The 19,700-nt window shown below is 42.3% G+C and overlaps 1 protein-coding gene across 1 annotated transcript in view; it reads right to left on the minus strand.

Annotated features, from left to right (window-relative positions):
• Positions 1 to 17,992, minus strand: part of PPIL2 (peptidylprolyl isomerase like 2) — a 67,211-nt gene extending 49,219 nt beyond the window's left edge. Inside the window, exons 1-8 of the mRNA XM_057369102.1 lie at positions 17,881 to 17,992; positions 17,741 to 17,790; positions 17,278 to 17,323; positions 16,586 to 16,648; positions 16,376 to 16,427; positions 3,344 to 3,395; positions 1,074 to 1,165; positions 322 to 423 (exon numbers count right to left, since the gene is read on the minus strand). Of these exons, the coding sequence (XP_057225085.1) occupies positions 322 to 423; positions 1,074 to 1,165; positions 3,344 to 3,395; positions 16,376 to 16,427; positions 16,586 to 16,648; positions 17,278 to 17,323; positions 17,741 to 17,790; positions 17,881 to 17,912 (489 nt within the window). The 5' untranslated portion in view covers positions 17,913 to 17,992. The remainder of the gene's footprint in view (positions 1 to 321; positions 424 to 1,073; positions 1,166 to 3,343; positions 3,396 to 16,375; positions 16,428 to 16,585; positions 16,649 to 17,277; positions 17,324 to 17,740; positions 17,791 to 17,880) is intronic.
• Positions 17,993 to 19,700: the final 1,708 nt, after the last annotated feature.

A 19,700-nucleotide genomic window follows, 5' to 3' on the forward strand; every position in this document is an offset into this window, starting at 1 on the left:
TGAATCTGTTTAATTTACCGAAATGCCCTCTGTTCGCCTCAGATGGAAGTGATAAGATTTAATTTCATGCTTATAATAAACCAATAAATGCTATTGCTTCATGTGGTACCACACATGGCACAAACCTTGGCACAGCCCCTTTAGGAAGCCCAGGACTGTAAATTGTAGCAAACAGAGCAAGAGTTCTGCAGTATTGACAAGGGTTTAACAAAGACCAATCTTAAATTCATCCTTGCCTTTCAACCCCAGCAGTCAAAGCATCATGCTTGCAGAAGGAACAGAAAATACTTTCTGTTTTAACCTAATCTTGACTGCTCTCACAGGTGAAGACAGCTCTACTRCATCAGAGCAAGTTTTCAAACCCATGATGAATCCAGTCTTTTCCTTGATTGCAATGATTTCAGCTTGTTTCTCACTCAGTGCCTGAAAGTCCCATCAGAATTCAAAAAGCAGATGTTCCAGTGTTCAGACTTTTTACAACACTGGATATGGACTCATTAATTGAAGGATCTATTTGCTACTGAAAAAATAAATAAACCTTGCTTTTATAGCAAGGCTTATGCAAAGAAGTCACAATTAAAATTCCACTTGGGTTCACATAAATGTTCACAAAACACAAATAAAAACGCAGTTTAAGCATCCATTAAGACATTCTTTCTCCCATTCCCCCAGCTCCAGCCAAAATGCTCTTTTTTATTCACTGATATGAATAGAAATGAGGCAATTTGTGTTTTTGTCATGACACTGTATAAGAAAGAAAACAACAGAAAATTTGTCTATTAATTCAATKGAGGAGCATATAAAAGCATGCATTTTTATCTGCAACAGCCCGTACATGCAGATTATCTTAAGAAAAGGTTTAGAAATATTATTTAATTCATATTCTAAGGTTGTTCCTATTTTGAAGGCTAAAGTTGCACAACAATTTGTGAAGTCGGCTCAYCTCCTTGTACTTTCATTTCCCTGGCTGTTAAACAAGAACAAACTTATCTGTCATTCTAAAACATTTTGTGAGCTTGAATGAAATGTATCAAGKATAAAATATAAATAATGAAATGCAAGAGAGAACCCACCTCATAGGCAAAYACATTTCCAGTAGTCTTGATGGCCACAATATGGGAGTTATTGGTAAACACAGTAAAAAGCACTGGACAGTGGTACTTGCCTGATAGAGGGAAAGAAGTTTAAATTTCACATGAAGACCTGAAAGTGTTTTAAAATAGCTAATTCCTTTTATCTCTGAGGATGATATTTACATTAATTTTTAACATGAAATGTAATTTCACTGTGTATTTAATGGTGTTTAAAACAACATTTCAATTCTCCAGTGACAAAGTGCTAGAAAAAGTAACATTTAAGAGAACTCTAAGASAAGCAAGGAAAATGCAGTTTTACAATCTACTGCCTTCAATCCAACACAGAATTTTGTCCAACTTGCTTGATATTTATGAAAYACCGCAATATAATTGTTGTAATCTAAGATCTATTGATAACATGAGCCTGTACCTTGTAACGTACCCAGTGCTYGGTATCACTCTTGTTCCCAGGAATAAAAGTTTAGTTTATATCCTACAGAAAAGTTCCCAACAGCTGTYGTGCTTTAAGCAGAGGGGAGCATTTTGTATTCAAATGTGGCAAACAGAATGCCATTAAATCTGAACACGTTACTCAATAAGGAACCCAGCTTCTGCTCTAATCAAGCTGTGAATTTTCCCAGGAGGGTCAGCATAAATATTAAGCAAGTCAACAGCAAGCAAACTGATGGAGGCAATGCAGGAGGAAAAAGAAAAATGTCTGGATAATCTCAGCAGAAAGCAATTAGAAGAAGGTTATTAATACTTGATCACTTTGCTAGACCTGCGGGTATGGGTGAGATTTTTGAAATAAGTTGAGCCTATTTGGTTCTTTTTTCCTCATTAGCATTTGAAAATCAAAACCAGCAGGGAGGCCAGAACAGGCTGCTCACAGCACCTGGAGRACAGGGGAGGCAAACACCTACAGAGATCGATCACTCCCTGCACTGTCAGAGGCAGCTCTGCTCCCCTGCACGACTCAGAGCTGAGGACACTTTTGTTAATGCCACCAGGGCTGAAGGAAAGCCAYTGCCACAAGGGACTGAAATTCAACAAGCTCAGAAAGGGATTTTTTGAAGTGGCATCAGGGTATGGCTCAACTAATGGATGCAGAAACACAYTGTAAAATGTGAGGCCTCATTCCAGCTGCATAAAAAAGAGCAAATCACCATATTCCATAGCAAAAGCCCAACTGCTGAGGGCACACACGTGTTGATTTGGATAGATGGTATCAGCTCASGAGGATCACTAAATCCCTGCAATGCCCAAAGGCCTTTTTTATCACATCTCTGTGGGAGCAGAGAAGACCCTACATATGCAGCAACCATTCCACGTGTCACAATTCAAAAAAAATCTGCTGATAGACAGAAATGCAACATTTAATTTTCCTCTTTTGTTGCATTTTCTCTTGCCTGGTTAATGACACAGAATGCACTTTTTCAAGGAGAAGGCTTCGAAGATTGTATGGCTGTTGTTRTTTCATCCCAGAATTATGAACTGGACTTCTTTAGGGGAAGCAYAATGTCACAGTTCTTTCAAAAACCTTGGCCCCAGTGAGTACTGATCAGTTTTGAACACCCTGCTCTTGAGACAGATGGAACACAAGGTAGAAATTCATCAGCTACAGAAAAGATCTTGTAGTCCAYGGATTTTGGTAAGATAAGGAGACAGACACTCCAGAATTTTATTCCCACCTAATCTTTGYCATTCTTGTTTCAAAGAAATCACTATCTGCTTTGTAGAAGATGAATTCATCTCCACTCTTCTCTTTTGTTCCTAGCATGCTCTCTTAGGAGGCAGATTTTATATCTCACWGAAATAAAACTCGAGGCTGCTGTCTTGTGTGCCTCTATTCACAAAATCCCACGTGTTCATTTAAGTCTAATCCCTTTTATAAACAAAAAGCTGTTCAAAACCAAGTGAACAGCAAATATTGCCACAGGCAAGTTAGAAATAAGATAACATTACAGAAATTTCACTTTTTCTGATTCTTTCCTTAAAGTAAACAGTACCTTACTGCAGTAGCAGCTATAGTAAAGGGAAATTGCTGAATAATTTACAGCTCCCCAGTGTAAAAAAAAAAAACAGAAATGGAACTTTGAAGGTAAACATATCACTCACAAGAAGCAATTATTCTACTCAAAAAATAAAAACCATGATAGGGAACACAAACTACTTCACCATGAGTAAGACAAACCAGAATTTATTAGAGCACTCATTAAGGAAAAAAAACCCAACAAAACACCACCACAGAAAATGACTGCACTTACCTTCACTGTTTTTAGCAAAATTCAGCTTTATAAGTGATTTGGCATCTAGTTTCTAAAGAAAATAAAACATTAAAAAGATTAATCACAACAGAATGTAACCATGGAAATAAAAGAAAACCATAACATCACTATTAGGACTTTAATAGTACATAATTTATTAATAATATATTGCAAGTTGTCTGAATCATCAGAACCCTGGGAATTCAAGTCACAGACATCCCACAAAAACAAGGCTCAGGGAGCCTGAGAACGGGGATACATTTGTTTATAGGGCTGTATTTGACACAGTRCAGTGCTAACCACAGGGAATCAGCTCCAGGAGTTGCACAACTCTTAACACAAACTGAAAGGGGAGCTTGCATGAAAAGCAAAGAGGCAAAGATCACTGCTGTTGATCAGAAGGGCCAATTCAGCAGGGACCTCTGATGAAAGTCATAAAGCCAGCAAACCATTTCGGCAATCAAGCTCGATGCCTTTTCTGAAATAACTGTAATTTTCCTTYAACTCAGGAAATGTGCAGCAGAGTCCACATGACAGCCAGCAATAATAAAGAGAAACGGAGGCAAGAGTTCTCTGGAGAGGCACTTGGGGTCACAAAGGGAGTTCCAGGAGGGATTTTCAGCCACTTAACCCCCAGGTAACAATTCTGCAGAACAGGGAACGAGATGACAGCTCAGGTTGGCATCATGTTCCCCAGCTCTAGAGAGGACACTGCAATCTAAGCTACTCCTGCTCTCCCACGCTTCAGCAGAAGGATGTTGCCCTCTCTCTGGAAAGGTTTTCTGACACGGGAAGAGAAGAGTTATCTGACTGGCAAACATTTCTGGACAATCAGGCTGCTCCTGTCCYGCAGCTTTCCCAAAGACATGGAAGCTGCAAACACACCCAAAATAACAGTGAGTGTTCAGTACCAGGACAGGCTCACGTATGCCAATCATTCCATGGGGTCAGTTTGTGATTTGGGTACATCACTGGCAATACAGGGAATATCAGAGCCTGGGTAAACTCACCAGCACAGCCTGCCAGGATGGTCAGGTAGTGCTGGACTGGGGCACYCAGCTGGAGACAAAAGTCCAGCCCAACAAGCTGCAAGGCTGAGTCRGGATCTGAGACTTCTAAAAAACCAAACCCTTTGATTGTATCAGCCGTCAGAGACAGTTTCACTGCCAAATGGATCCTTAAAAGCACACACAGCACAGGCCTTTTAAAAGAAACAATCGGTTCTCTTCTCAAAACACGCACCTGAAAAGATTAGGGAGGTTTTTATAACCCAGACAGCTCTTTATAAACAGCTACGAGTGGAGATCTGCCAGCCCCGGTGTCGACAGTGCTACTTCAATCATTATGGCAAAGAGCAATAAAGAAATCGTGTGAAACTAAGTCAGTGGRCTTTCTGTGCCTAATCAAAATTCATATTCTTGGTTTACAGAGTACATGTTATGACAGCTGGACTCATTCGTTTATARGAAGGCGATTCTCAAACTGCTCTCAACCAACTGGCAGGCTCATGTGCTGCCAGAAAGGTAACCATCTCTCTAATTTATTAGCAGGAAGAGCAATGAGAGCCAGTAGGAAAAAGATGGGAAAGGAAAAAAGAGGCCAGGTTCGGTTATATTTAGTTATGTGAAGGAAGACCAGTACYGCTGCTTTTCCTTAAGTGAATTCTCAAAAAAAACCACCCAAAACACTCCAGTATCTGCCCAATGCAGAGCTACAAAGAAGGACAGCAAAGGCAATGGCAGCTTCTGAAATGACTCAGTAATGCAGAGCTTATTTAGCTATTTATCTTCTTACAACAACAAAATAATCAAAGAAGTACTGGGGGAACTGCAGTTGCCAAAATGAACATCTGATCCTGGACAGATCCATTCAACCTAAACAACTATTAACACAAAGCAGCATCCATCTGTGCACATGTTGTGCAACAGCCCAAAAATATGTTTCAGAAAAAGCTCCTTTAGAAATACAACCACTGGAAACACTGATAATCTAAAGAAAGGTTTTTAAATTATCTTCCTGGCAGACCTGAGTTACACCCAAAACATATGAGCATCTTTAAAGAAAAATGGAAACARTTCGCTAAGAAACATTTTAGCATGACTGAAGATTCAGATTTATACCTTGACAGAAATTTAGTAGAAAAGAYAGACTAAAACTGCTGTGCAGACTTTAAAGGTAGCAAAAGCTGCAKTGCACTGTTTCATCTGTCAGCGTATGATGTATTGTCAGAAGTGCTGCCAAGTCCTCGGACTCTCACTCTGTACCCAGGGAAATAGTATGGTATTTCAGGTCATATCTTTCCACAATATGGAAAAAGGTTWTTTTTCAGCATCAGTTACTCATGGTGCATCAGCTGCTTGTGCTGCTGCTCCCCACAGGGACCAGCACTTRCACAGTCTCATGTCAACAGTAAATAAAAAAATGGTGATTGTCATACAGGAGTTGAAATACTGCCTGGAGTGGGATCTGTGTAGTGAAGTGCTACATGAATGTTATAAACCTTTATTGCCATGATCTGGCCTTCTATCAGGCTTCTCTCAAGGCGACCTTGGCATGTCAACTCATGCCCTTTGGAGCAGCTCTGTGCTTTGGCTTGCGTGGCAAGGCAAGGGGGATTTAGAGTTTCGTCAAGGGAAAACTGTGGAGCCTCAGAGCAGCAAAACCAGGTGATGAYAAAGGATTGCTCAGTGCCCAAGACCAGGCTACAGGACGTGGCAACTGCACACAGAGTCACAGAGGAGGGAGTCCACACACCAGGACTTCCACGAGGTCCAGTTTTGAAAGATCTACAAATTACCCAGAAAAGTGTGAGTGCAAAAGGACATGATACAGGCAACCTGTGTAATATTATTTTTTTCCTCTCATGCTCTTCATCTCACACAAAAACAGGATTATCTTGCATGTGGGTGAATCTCCTTTTATTTTTTTCTCCATCAAAAGTCAAAGCTTTCCAAGCACCATCACACAGTTTGTTGCCATGGAAATGACCGTTATGCCACRAACGGGCGCTGATCTTCACGAGAAGAGACAGCAGGAGTGAATGAATCCTAAAATGAGTTAAAGTACTTGTTTTCATGTATTTTTTATTATTAATAATGCTTAAGAGAGAACAAATATTGCATACACAGCTCAAGTTCAAAACTATTTTCAACCTGAGTTTCCCTGACACACACCCACCCATCCAGTTTCAGCCACGCTCCAGTTAAGAAAGCAAGGGGAAAAAAAGTGTTTATTAAAAACACTTGATCTAATTAAATTCTAAATTCCTAATGAAAATGAAAGGCCACAAAGCATCTGCCACTTCCCTTAAGCAGAAATAAAAGCCACATATTCCCTTCTAAAAATATTTTATGCAGAAATACTGGAAAGCAAACGCATTTCATGGCACGTAGTGCCAGCTGCTCCACAGCAAGGGAGGGCTAAAAAAAAAACAAACGCAAAACCGTGCGAGCTCTTTTCTCAGCTGACTCCTCTCTCRCAGGCACACTTCCACAAAGGCAGCCAAGGCTACTTTTGGCCATGACCTACTTTCCTGCRGCAGTGAGAAGCCCCACCGCCCCGTGCACTCTCAGCTGTCAGCTGACAGCTCCGGCTCCTGCGGGATCCCAAAGGGCAGCATCCTTTATTGATACCCCGGCAGAGGTTGTGACGCCACGGAGGTTACTGGGGCACTGTGGCACTCGCGGATGGAACACGCCGATTGTTTCGAATTAAATCATTCTCTGCCGTCGCTGTGTGTCTCATGCAGATATGACCTACAATCCCCACGCATCAATTAGTTACACTCTCTGAATCTCTTTGGTCTGTGGCTGCACGTTCTTCTTGTTAATGAGGCTCTGACCCTGTTGGATATGCACCAGCCTGAAAAGCAATCAAAAAGGGCTCCACTGATTCTCTACCCACACACGGGCCGGTGATGTGCAGCAAGAGCTGTGTCTAGCAAAGACAGACTTTCCCACCCTGCCAACAGTTAACTGAAAAGTGTTCAAATGATCAGCACCCCCTGGTCCAATGGTCTCTGTCAGACCTCTGTCAGGAACACACAAAARTCCAGGGARGCYAGTACTGGGATKGTGTGGCCWGGTTTTGGTAGTGGGGGGMYWGMRGGRKSGSMWYYKKKRRRARSYKSWKGRARSTTTYYCTGTGTCCAGCTTGSSCAAGGCTGGGACAATCAGAAATGGTGGTAAGGCCTCTGGGATAACAKATCTAAGAAGAAAATCTCTCCTSGTCCTTATCTCAGCCCATGAACCCCCAGYAGAATTTTCTCACCCCTGTCCAGTTGTGGGGGGCAGTGAGAGAGGGGCTTTGGCAGTGTCTGGGGTCCAGCCAGGGCCAATGCACTCCATGGGGAAAAATTAACATGTCACATCTGAACTGGCTGATTCATTCAGAGCTGGCGTGGCCATTTGGTAGGTTCTCATCCCACCAAAATACAAAACACAGAGTTACCTCAAGCAGAAAAGAAAGMCAGAACAAATACTAACACTGAAACACAGTATTGCCTACCAAGTACCAAATTCAGTCTAACAGCAAATAAATGTTATATTAAATTCTTTGATTCCTTTAAAGATGAGACCTGCTACATAYAACTTTGCATGCAACTTCCCATTTTAAGAAGCCCTCTTACAGTTTTCCCTGCTGTAAGATCTTCCTGAAAAAATGGGAATATTAATTCAATGAATACTACTGGAATACCTCCATGTATAATGTTACTTATTTCAGCTCTTGTAAACGGATTTAATGATGATAAAGGGCATTGGAAATCCTCAAGTCTACATATTAAGGTGTGTAACTGGAAGCAACAGCACTGTTTTAACAAGATAAGCCATCTATATGTAGTTTAACACTCCATGAAAARTTAGGGATCAGCAGCCAAGAGGCCAGAACAGTCTCATGATTCAAGGTATCATTTCCATGTTCAATTCAACAAAAAAAAAAGCTTGATATTTATCACAGCTGCCTACCTAATTCTAAAAAGATACCCTCAATTCACATTTTGGGATGAAGCTACTGTTTAACTGCCRTTTTTGTGTACTGCTGAGCTCGAATGGAAACGGTCACAAAAGATCCTTCATTACACACTTCTAGACCACTGTATTTACATATTTAAAAGTTAATTAAACTGACACCATATGGTCACCAAAGCCTTGTCCAGAGAACCATAAAGATATGCTTGATAACACACATGGCTCACAGATACCAGCAATAATGCTGCTCTATCAAAGAGCACATTAACAGAAATTACCATGAGAAAAAGATGTGTAACTGCATGTGCAAGATCAAACCTGCAGCCCTAATGCAGTCAGAAGTCTACCAATCCAGAGACCCACAGCCAAATACAGCACGGTTCAAGGAAAATAAAGCTTTGCAGAAGCACCAAAAATCTAGTCTCCAATTTTAGTGAAAAACAGGCAAGTAAAGATCTGTGGGAAACCTCATGCTGCATCTCATTTAAGGCTAGAGCRCTTCACAGCTGCTAGTTTTTCAAGTGTCACAGTCACAAAATCCCATCCAATGTGCACACTTACACCAAAACACAGAAAAGGAAAAGAAGAGACCATCTGTTCAGTCTGTAAAACCTAGATGTAAATACATTTTTGCTGTAAGGGACATAATGCATTAGAAATAATGGCAGACACATTTATCTGCCTGTGTACAGAGGTGGGTTACTGGATCAAACACTGCCCACCACCACCACAGTCAGCATGGTGTGAAGGAGGAACAGCAGCTTGGCCAGTGACTCATGACACTGGAGGGTTTTAAATGTCTTTTTTTGATAAAGCACTTGAACAGTAAGTGGAGGCAAATCTCATCTTCTTTGCCCTCACTGTTTCCCAAAGATACAGGGAATTGAAAAATAAATCCCCTTTTTAAGACAGATAAAGGCTAACTCTTAGTAGTGCTGGGTGCACTGCTGTAAAATACACAAAAAACYCAGAAAAAGGRAGAACCAGCTATCCACGTTTGTCWGAAACAAAGGAGAGTAGGAAATTTTCAGAAAACCCAAGAAAAAAGGAGYTATCCATCAGGATACGACTCAGTGGGATTTTCATCCCCTTGATCCCCCCTGTGTTTTATAACCATTTCCAGTTATGACACATGACTTCCTGGTCATTCCTCAGGGCAGGAATCATGTCCTCCTCATATGTTTCTATCCAGGGGCCTCGAAAATTTATGGTCACTAGTCAAATATTAACTCATTTAGACTGTTGACTAAAAGCTAATAATTTCTGAGGCCAATGAGGTAAGACGACACGGCTCAGTTGCTGCATATTGAAGAGTTCATCTCGTTCAMAGTGGATTCTGGGCATTTGAGCAGCAGCCTGTGTCTGCTGCCCCAGACAAAAATGCACCTGGAGAGAGATGCTTAAAGATGTAACCACCCGTGTCTGAAGGGCTACTACTGCCCACAGAAACAGGCAGAATTCAGCTGGAGACAGAAAATAAGASAAAAGGGAGAACTACTGCTTATCCTGGCTATTTCTAACTTATAAATAAGTACCTGCTTCTGAAATGACCCAGCCTACCACMAGAAAATGCAACAAATTACCATTTTCTCAAAGCACCTTTCCTGTCTCAACACATCCACTGAAAYGGTTTTTGGTTTTACACTATCACGTGTAATATATCAAAGTTTTATCAAAGTATTTCAGGAAGAGATTAGAAAATATTCCCACCACTGTATACCAGGCATTCACATAGCATTTACTGTGTTTGATTAAGATTAACTCTGTTCAAAGAAAATATATTAAAATTTAACAGATGTAGAGGAGAACAACTGTGACCATTTAGGGTATGGAGAACTCGAAGGCATGAAGAACATCTGACAGGAAAATTCAAGTCTCAACAACAAAATGTCAAGAAAGCATTAAATTCCTCCATGCCAAATACACAGCTGTAAACACTAACAGAGAGAAGTGCAATTTTGGTACAAACAAGACTAAGCTGGCCAAACCCAAAATTTACAGGAGATATGTAGCACAGGAAAAACCATCAGGAAGAAGCTCTCAGCAGCCATAGCAGGCAGAAAGCAAACACTGGTTGAAGACAGAGCAGGCAATTTGCAAAGCAGACTGAGAGAGACAGAGACCTCAGACAGTCTTCCAGTTTTCTGTTCCTGATCATTTCACTCCTCTTTCTGCAACACATGAAAACCAAGCTKGATTTGTCTGAATCATTTTTCAACAACAAAGCTTCCCTTGGCTTTATTTCTGTAAGCTTTGTTCTCTGCTCTGTAATAAGCTATTACTCACCCAGAACAAAACTGTATTTCCATCCCCCACTGAAACTTTTCTTACAAATAAACAAGGAAAAACCCCTCACTTCAAACGTATAGGAAAAGTATGTTAMGTTTAACAAAAGGGGTAAAAAGAGGGCAAATGACATTTAAACTTATGCAATATCTGAAGAGCTGAGTTGCATCAGACAAATTAAGAAATATATTTTGAATTTCAAAGCTGAAGATGTGCCGACTTCTTCTGACATATATGTGAAAGGAGTTCTCTAGAGAAAAATTAAAATTCTCACTTATACATCACTCATATTACATCCAAATGAGACTGAAGTTACTGATCCACCTAAATGATCACTCATTTCCAAAGCCCCAAGGAGAAAACACAGCAGACTACTTGGATTTCAGGTGCTGTGCTCTGATGTTGAGGAAAAAAACAATATGAGAGGGATATGACTCACTCCTGAACTTTTCTCCATAATGAAAAGTATCTCAACTGGTCAAGCTATTTAGGTCTTAATTAGACAGTTCCAGCACTCCAGATATGGAAAACTGATGTGGAGACAACCTGCCTGTGGAATTCTGCACTGCATTTTCCTCTCGGTATTTTGTATCTAGACAAAGGATGAAAATGCTCAAAGTATGCACAATCTCTTTGGAAGAGAAGAAAGTGAAGAAAACTTTTCAAGACAAAAAGATGAAAAATCATAAGGAAAGTCTGACTCCTGCTGCAACGTGCCATTTTCAGCTGATCACCAGAATCCTAAGGTAGAAGGCTGCACTCTAAAAATGCATCCCCCTGAACATTATCTACAGCAACTGCATCTTCCTGACAATGTACACAGCTACACTGGCCTGAAAGTGGCCACCTTCAAATTACAGGTTTTTGTCTGATGAGATCCATTATTTGCTGCTCATTATCTAGAAATACACCTGCAACAACACAACCAAAGTGACAATCTGCAGTAAATTACCTCACACACCATATGAAACGAGTTAAAAGCCATTGTCACTGTTGATTTAGCCTGTAAGGGTCGCATGAAACTTGAACTTGTCCTCTTGCCAGYTCAGGCCTGAGATTTGTTCCACTTGACTCAGAGTGGATGAGTTTTGTCTGTGACTGTGATCTCGACACCTCTGACTCAGTATTCGTGAAGCTCATCCAGCCCACTTTCAGGAATCCATTCCTGAAACACAGGGACCCTGCACTGATTATGTGACAGGAGTGGAATGCAATTTGTAGTGAACCATAAAGCCCCGCCTGGAACTTAAACTGTGCTTTAACACCAGTTCCTACAGTACTTGSTATTTCACACACTGCTCACACACTGCAGTATCTTTATTTAGAATATTGCAAAAGTAGAAGAAAATACCTGAGCCCTCTTTCTCATTATGTTTGATCTCTGGGTGAAGAAACAATTATCAATCTTTTCCATTTCTATCTCTAAGCTTTCAAAATACATACATACTTCTTTGTTTAAGGAAGTTTCACCTTTGCTCCAATTTCTGCATCCTTTTCGCACAGGATTTCCCTTATTTAGACAGCCAAAGACTTTTTTAGTGCATAAAAAAAAGTATTGTAAGGTTGTTTGTTCCTTTTTTAAGTGGGATTAACAAATTAGCAGTAAAAGAAGTAATCATCTTCATATCCTCTTCATTAAACCAGGTTTAAACTGCAAAACCAGCAACTGATTTCTATGGGATCTATGACGCTGACTGMAACCTAGTTGACCAAATCGAAAAGAAATCATGGTTGCAACAATAAAATGAAGTAACAAGAGCCACCAGCATTTGGGTGATAAATATATTTAAGGAATGTATTTGAGAATSATTTTCCAAGTTTGAAATAACAGATTTGATTGCAATTTTTTTCTTTTGAAGGTAAGAAGTTACAGGTTTTGAAAAWGCCTGTAATTACCACAGTAAGCATCATCTTAGCGACCTTACTTCAAACAAATGATTAGGAAAAAGGGCACTGTTTACATTCCTATCGAGCAGAGCTGGAGGGAGGAGGTGTCCACTGCAGGCTGTCATTGCTGCAGGGCATTGCAGGTACAAGCTCTCTGGTGCTTCCAAAGCCTGGATCAGACAGGCTTACTGCAGGAGCCAGGCACCTGTACTGCCACAATTATTTGATCATGTTAGTCATAATTTCACCCCAAGTCAGTTTTATTTGGTAAATACAAGATTAAAGAATGTGGGAGAAAAATAGCAAATATTTACGCAGTACACAGAGCAAAGCTTTGTGTCCAGCTCTCTCTTGCTCAAAGGCAGATGTYTCACTGGGAAAAGCCAGGGATTTTTAGCCCTCTGACTCCAAAATTGGTCCTCATTTTCCATGTCAGTGGTTCTGCCTTCTACTACTTCTTCATATGCACTAGACTCCTCTTTATGGTAATCTTCAGAGGCAGCCCAAGCAAAAGGCTTTTCTAACCTGCAAAAATCCTCAGAATTTATAAAAAATGTCCTCCTTAACCTAGTGAGAAGCTAAAGCCTTGTGACACTTAAGAAAAYGCCCTCTCTGGCCCGCAGGTCTGGATCATAACCTTGCACGAAATGGGGCACAACACAAATTCTGTTCTGCCTCATTCAGACCAGCAATGTGACCTCAGTCTCGTAAATCCACCACATGGCACCCTCAAGTCTCCTAACCTGCCTCTTAGGCCAGGCTAAATTAACTGGACTGAATTGATTTTACTGGCTTTCCAGTGTCGAAAAGAATTAATTTCCCACAGGAAAGGGGGAACAAGGGACAAAGACAGGAGCTACTTCTGAGACAAGGGAACAGAGGCATTTGCCCAAGGTTACAGAGCCTTGATAGGGGCTGAAAGTACAGCCACAACAATCTGGCCTGCCCACACACAGTCAGAATGTCACTGAACCAGCGTGGAAAAAATAGGCATTGACATCAGACACATTACAATGCACAGGGGGAAAAATAGCTCAGCCCACATAGAACATATCCACGCAACAAAGAAGAACAATTTCCTTGAAATTCCTGTCAAAAGGCACGCTGATCTATCATCTGTTCATATTTGAGATTCCAACCAAGCAGACATGCTCTGGCCAATCTCACCCTTTCAAACAGGTATCCTGAGCCCAGCTGGCTGCCTCGTGTGGGCACGCTGGTCAGGCTGTCAGAATGTCACCACATGAAACGTCCTGGCAAGCCTGCAACTCTCTGCAAGCYCAAGAAGCCAAAGTGCTGCTGTCAGTGAAAGGGAATGAGCTAACTATCACTTTCCTCTTTATTTTATGCAATTTTAACATAAGGATAAGCCAGGGCAGTGTCCTGACAAAGCTGACAGAAAAAGTAAGTGAGCCAATRCCAACTGACAGGCTGTAGCTCAGCTACAAGAGGTGCATTGTTTCTTCCAAAATTATTGGTGTAGCAGTACCAGAAGCATTTTTTACCTCAATGCATTCTTAAAAATGGTGGGGGAGAATAAATTTAAAGTTACTTCTGGAATAGCTCATGGTAAATTCTMGACAAAAGTCAATAGTGATTTGCAYTGCAGYAGTTCTTTAAAAACAAAGGCTGGTCCGATAGTTTAGGATTCAGAAGAATTTGAGATSAGTTCACAAACATCCAATTAATAAAAGACTAGCACAGTCCTACCCCCTGGAGCACAGTGAAGATAAATATATTAATGACTACAAGGCTCTCCAGCTCTCCACTGAGGGATTCACTTCAGAAATAAGACAGCTAGACAGAACTAGTGAGTGCCAAGAGTGCACCATTAACACCCCATTTCCAAGTCTATTGACTTCTCTAAAGCATCTGTCCTGTATCGAACCACAACTGGAGAAGCACAGGCCACAAAGGGTTTCATTACTAGTTTTTATTTCAAGACAAATAAATGGAAAATTTCTCCACAGCCTCATCACCAACCTGTGCAAAGTAACTTCCTAAGTTACTGTTCAGAACATGGCATTGCAGCTAATCTGGCTCAATTCCTTTCYAGATAAACCCAGAGTCCTGAGTTTCTTTAAGGCACCAATTCATTACAAAAGATACTTTCTGGTTTCCATGAACAAGGGAACAGGGTGCACACAGTGACAGATTCAACAGAGGACAGAACAGTCCAGAGACACACAAGTTCAATCCACTGACTTCCTCTGCCACCTATCTTGCCTCATCCTAGCACTCCCATCCCCTTCCTGCCCAAYGCCATCCTCCCCCTCCAAACACATGAGCTGCCCCTCTGGGAAACAAAGTCTAAATTACAATCCTTCTTTCAACCCTGCTCTTCAATTCAGAGCTCCTCAGGGCTGGATTGAGCAGGGCTTTGTGCTGTTCTGGAGAACAAGCGTCTCCTTTTTTTTCCAGCTGACCTGGAACACCTTTGTCCAGTGGAGGAGAGAGCTGTACAGCACCAGTCCACCACAGAGCAAAACAGGGGAAGAAAGGGCTCCCCAGACAGTGATACAAATGAAAAGGGGGAAATGCACACTGAGGAGAGCTGGAAGTGCACTGCAGACCAACTACAGAGGCACAGGTCTGATAAACAAACAGGTCTCAAGGCCTGAGTTCATTTAAGCATTTATGGGTCAACAAGTCTATTCTACACAGTCTCCCTCTCTCTCCATTACACAACACCACCTCTCGCTTAGCGTTTACTCAAAGCAATTTTAAACCACATCACAGTTCACAGTCTGCAATGAGCTGTTCTGAGTGAAAAAAATTGATCTGGTAACACCTCAAAACTCCCAACCAATGCAGAGAGCAGCAAGGTGGTGAGAGGCGGGTGAAAACAAATGAAATAGCTGTAATTTCATTCCTTCTCAACAACGCATCAGCCTCTTCACGTGTGAAGAAAGACCTTCAGTCATCTCCCCATTGCACAAACACACCTGCCAGAAAATACTGAGTCTCAAACAGGCTGTTCTTGTTCAGAGTTTGGAATTTTGCGTCTGTGTGTAGCTTTTTCTCGTATTTATCTGACGGGCAAATCTTCAATCAAACACAAGATGTTTCAGAGAGAATCTCACAGCCCAGAGCCATCAGCAAAGCTCCCCAATCCTGGGCAATGGCTGCCATCCAGTGCCTGGAAAAGTAACTGCATGCACTAAAGGAAAATACAACTTTCTGCTTAGAATTTTCTTCTATGCCCTCATAAGCAATGCACTTTACACATCGGAAAAAAAAGTAATTCCAACAGGGAAAAAATTCCTGTACTTCATGTTATGACAAAAAGTAATCCCTTCGTAATTRTCACTTGTGCAGAAAAAGGGGGAAGATACACAGGTTTCTCTCACAGTGAACTATCATGACAGACCCTTTCTGAAATACACTGCCAGGTGTAAAACCATGACACCAGGATAACTCAAAAGATTTTGAAGTGTACGGTTTCCATTCATAATATCTCCTTAATCTGCATGATGCCAAATATCCTTTGGGTAAGGAAATATTGCTGCAAGTTTAATCCCAGATGGAGAGGTGCCAGCCCCTTGCCCTGTGGRGAGCAGAATTCTGCCTACATGAGCCAGCAGCAGAGCCTTTTTTATCAGTGACCAGTCAAGCATTGTGGGCAGCACCAGCATCACAGATGTTCATTATGCCACAGCTGGAAGGCAGGCAAGATACCCTGAGARTACATATAAATGAACTACTCACCCCTGCCCTATTTCCAATCCAATCACAAAAAATAGATGTAACGCTCTCCTTTCTTCCACACATCTTCCAAACCACTCAAATTCTTTCGCTTTCACTGAGGCATTTTTGCTTCTCCAACACATTATACAAGAAACTAGCATAAGGAAAGCAAAGACATGATGGGAACACACCCATCATTACTTACTTCTCCTGTGATTGGATTGGTTCCGTATTTCTTTATCCAAGGAACAATGCTCCTGAAAAGAAAAGGGACAAGAATAATGACAACCAACATCAGAAACCTCTACTGAKAGCCATGATTGTTTTTGCTGACTTGCTAAGACCAAACGATGATTACTCAGCTGTAACAAGTTCAACAACACAAAAACACAGCTAAGYACAGACAGGAACTTACAGGATGTCAAAGACTGTCCCGTCTGGTGTGCAAACTGGGTATTCAAATGGCTGCAGAGACAAACTAGGAAAAAGACAACAAACTCTTGTTAGCAAAATCAGCTGGAAATCATGAATATCACTGGCAAACATATTGGGCATCCCCTGTTAGGAATGCTTCCATAATCCTGGCAGCTGTTAGCTCATAGATACAGAAGGCAACTGCCTGAACTGCCACATTTACAAGGATTTCTAACCACTTCTACCAATTCCCTTCTTTCACTCCTGCACTTCAAGCATTAAACTATAAACAAAAAAAAAAAGCAGATTTTTTTTTCTTAATCACTATCTCAGTGAGATGAGTGGCTGACCAAACACATTCTGAACAGGGCGAAGTAGATTTGAGCCCTGATTACACAAATTTGAAAGACTGGGATGTACACAGTAATTGTTCTGTATTGTTTTATCATTGTTCTGCATTGTTTTATTTCTTGTGTATTCTTTCAGCCATCTGCTCCAACCTTTGCAGACACTGATCATGGAACATGCAGACTCTGTTTCAGTTCTTATTGAACTTTTTCTTGCCACTACTGGCACAGCAATCACGAATCAATGAAAGTAACTGCCTGAGAAGAACATGGCCTTAGTTCAGTGTCAACAGCCTGACAAACAGATGTGTCATTTAATAATGATAATGTAACTTTGTAGTCTTACCTGCAGTGATCAAATGATAAACGTCTAAAATTGGTTCGTGGAAGATCTGTTTATGGAAAAAGAAAACCCACAAACAGATTTTAATAAATATATGGTATTCTAGGTAATGAAGAAACATTTGAAAGTTACATTTTGCTACTTAAACACTAGCAACTTACTGACGGCAAAGATAAATACACTAAGGAGTGCAAACCTGTAACTCAAATTTCTGAACTGGAATTACACTGCCGGGAAAAGATCCCAGCAGAGCTGTGCCAGACCGCCAGCGCTGAGTTTGAATGTGATGATCAACGCTGAGGCTCTGCCCCGCCGCCGGCACAGACCCGGCTGAGGGCGGGGACGCTCCTCTGGCCACAAAGGCGACATTTCCGAGCGGTACCAGGCGGCAGCCCGGGGCTCGGAGCCGGCTGGGGGCTCAGCACTGCTGYCCGGGGATGTGAGGGAGAGCCCGGCCCCCCTTTACCTGCTTTCTTGCCGCCGTAGAACTGCGTGTACTCGGCGCACGTGATGTACCTGCGAGACAGGGGGGTCACTGAGGGACAGCRCACACACGGCCCCGGCACAGCCCGGCCCCCCGCACCCCTCCCCGCGGCCCCCGCTCACATCTTGTCCTTCTGGTGCTGTCGCTTGCCCATGGTGGCGGCTGGGCCTGCTCGGGCCGCGCTCCCCGAGCCGCGCCTCAGGCCCGCCCGCGCCTTCCGCCGGGTGCGGCGGGGAACGGCCGCGGAAACAGCGGAAACAGCGGCGGCGGCGGCGCGTTCCGGGGAGAGCCGGGCCCGCGGGATGGGGATGGGCAGCCTGGAGAAGCTTGGGGAGACATCACAGCAGCCTGCCTGGGCTTCCTTTGCATTTAAATGTGTTTTCTCSCATGGAATTTAAAATCATTGTATTCCTGGTCTATTGGGCCGTGATAGAACCTCCCAAGGAAAAATGAGGAGAAAAAGCTGTTTGGTGTTTTAAAATGGAGACAGCTCTTCACAAAATGTATTTCAGTGTCTCTTCAAAGACTTAACGGCAAAGAATTGTCACTTAGTTAATTACCTTTAAAACCCTTTAAAGAGCCTTCATTACAAGACTGGTATGAACAGAGTACAAGGCTTAACAGGATGGGCAGTCCGGATACCTTGTCTTTAGGTGGAGGAAACATCCCGTTGTCCTGGAGCTTTCACTTACCAAACACCTCCGAATGTATTTATGCTCCTTTGTTCTTTCTCTGTTAAACCATCAAGCTGGCTGCTGTCTACACAGAGCCACTGGAGTGAAATCCATGAAGTGGATAGCCAAACTCCCACTGCCTGCTCCGGGCTTTGGACCACACTCCGCTTCTCACCAGAAAATGCTCTTCAGCTCCTCATTTAACCCCAGCAGTTGGTCCTTGGCCACACTCATGAACACAAGGTGAGCAAAACCTGCTCTGCCTGAAGGGGTGAGACTAAAGGGCTCCTGGAAGTACCTTCCAACCCAAACACTCAATGATCCTACTATTACAGTTCTCCTCTGAGGAACAGAATGCTTGTTCCCATTAGTGTAGTCTAATTGGCAACAGCATGTGAATCATATACAACGTTATAACTGTTATCAGACTCTTTGGACTGGAGGTCAGGGGATGTGGATGGCTCTCCCCATCACCTTCACTTTCCCTAGCACCAGGCTGTATTATCCCTCCATTTCCCACTGCTTGTTGCAAACTCACTGGTGCCAGGCTGAAGAATACCTGCTATGTCAGGACAGTGCAGTCGGTGTGCACAGGAGTGCTGTACAAGGCAATCTGGTGATATTTGGAGGCACAAAACTTCCAAAAGCAGGGGTTTGTTGCCTTAAAGAACACATCCCTCCTTTTGGGATGCATAGAACCAGGTAACTGCAAAGCTGCCTTCCTGGAAAGGGTCAGTCCCCTTTGGCCACAGCAGCACACCTTGTCCTTGTCCTGGCTGAGGGTGAAGGGTATTATTTGTCTCAGATATTTAGGGGAGAAACTGCCCTTTTACAAAGGTTTAAATACACATACTCATTTCAATTCTCTTACTCAAAAACATTGCAAAGCAATGAGGCAGATCCAAACAGCAGAGCCTGCAAAGAAACAAACAATTCAGTTGCTCCTTTCCCAGCACCAAACATATTCTGGGAAAACAACTTGATCTGGTTTCAGTAGAATTCCAAAAGCACTCCACAAGGAACATGGCCATAACTGCATGCAGTGCTGGCCACTCTGGGCCGTGGTCAGGGGAGCCTGTTTGGCTCTGTCTGAGATGATGAGAACTCCCACACAGCTCCCACGCCCTTGGCTGAGATGGGGCTCTGGGRGCAAACACTGGACACTTCCACAGACATCACCAGCACTTGTCTGATCATGCTTTCAGAGGAAAGATCATCCAGACAGAATTATTTCTTTCTAGACACCTYAATGTGATTCAGCCTCTGTT

The sequence above is a fragment of the Malurus melanocephalus genome, unplaced genomic scaffold, assembly GCF_030028575.1.
Source record: "Malurus melanocephalus ecotype Western Australia unplaced genomic scaffold, MMel_1.1 scaffold_102, whole genome shotgun sequence".
Taxonomy (NCBI): domain Eukaryota; kingdom Metazoa; phylum Chordata; class Aves; order Passeriformes; family Maluridae; genus Malurus; species Malurus melanocephalus.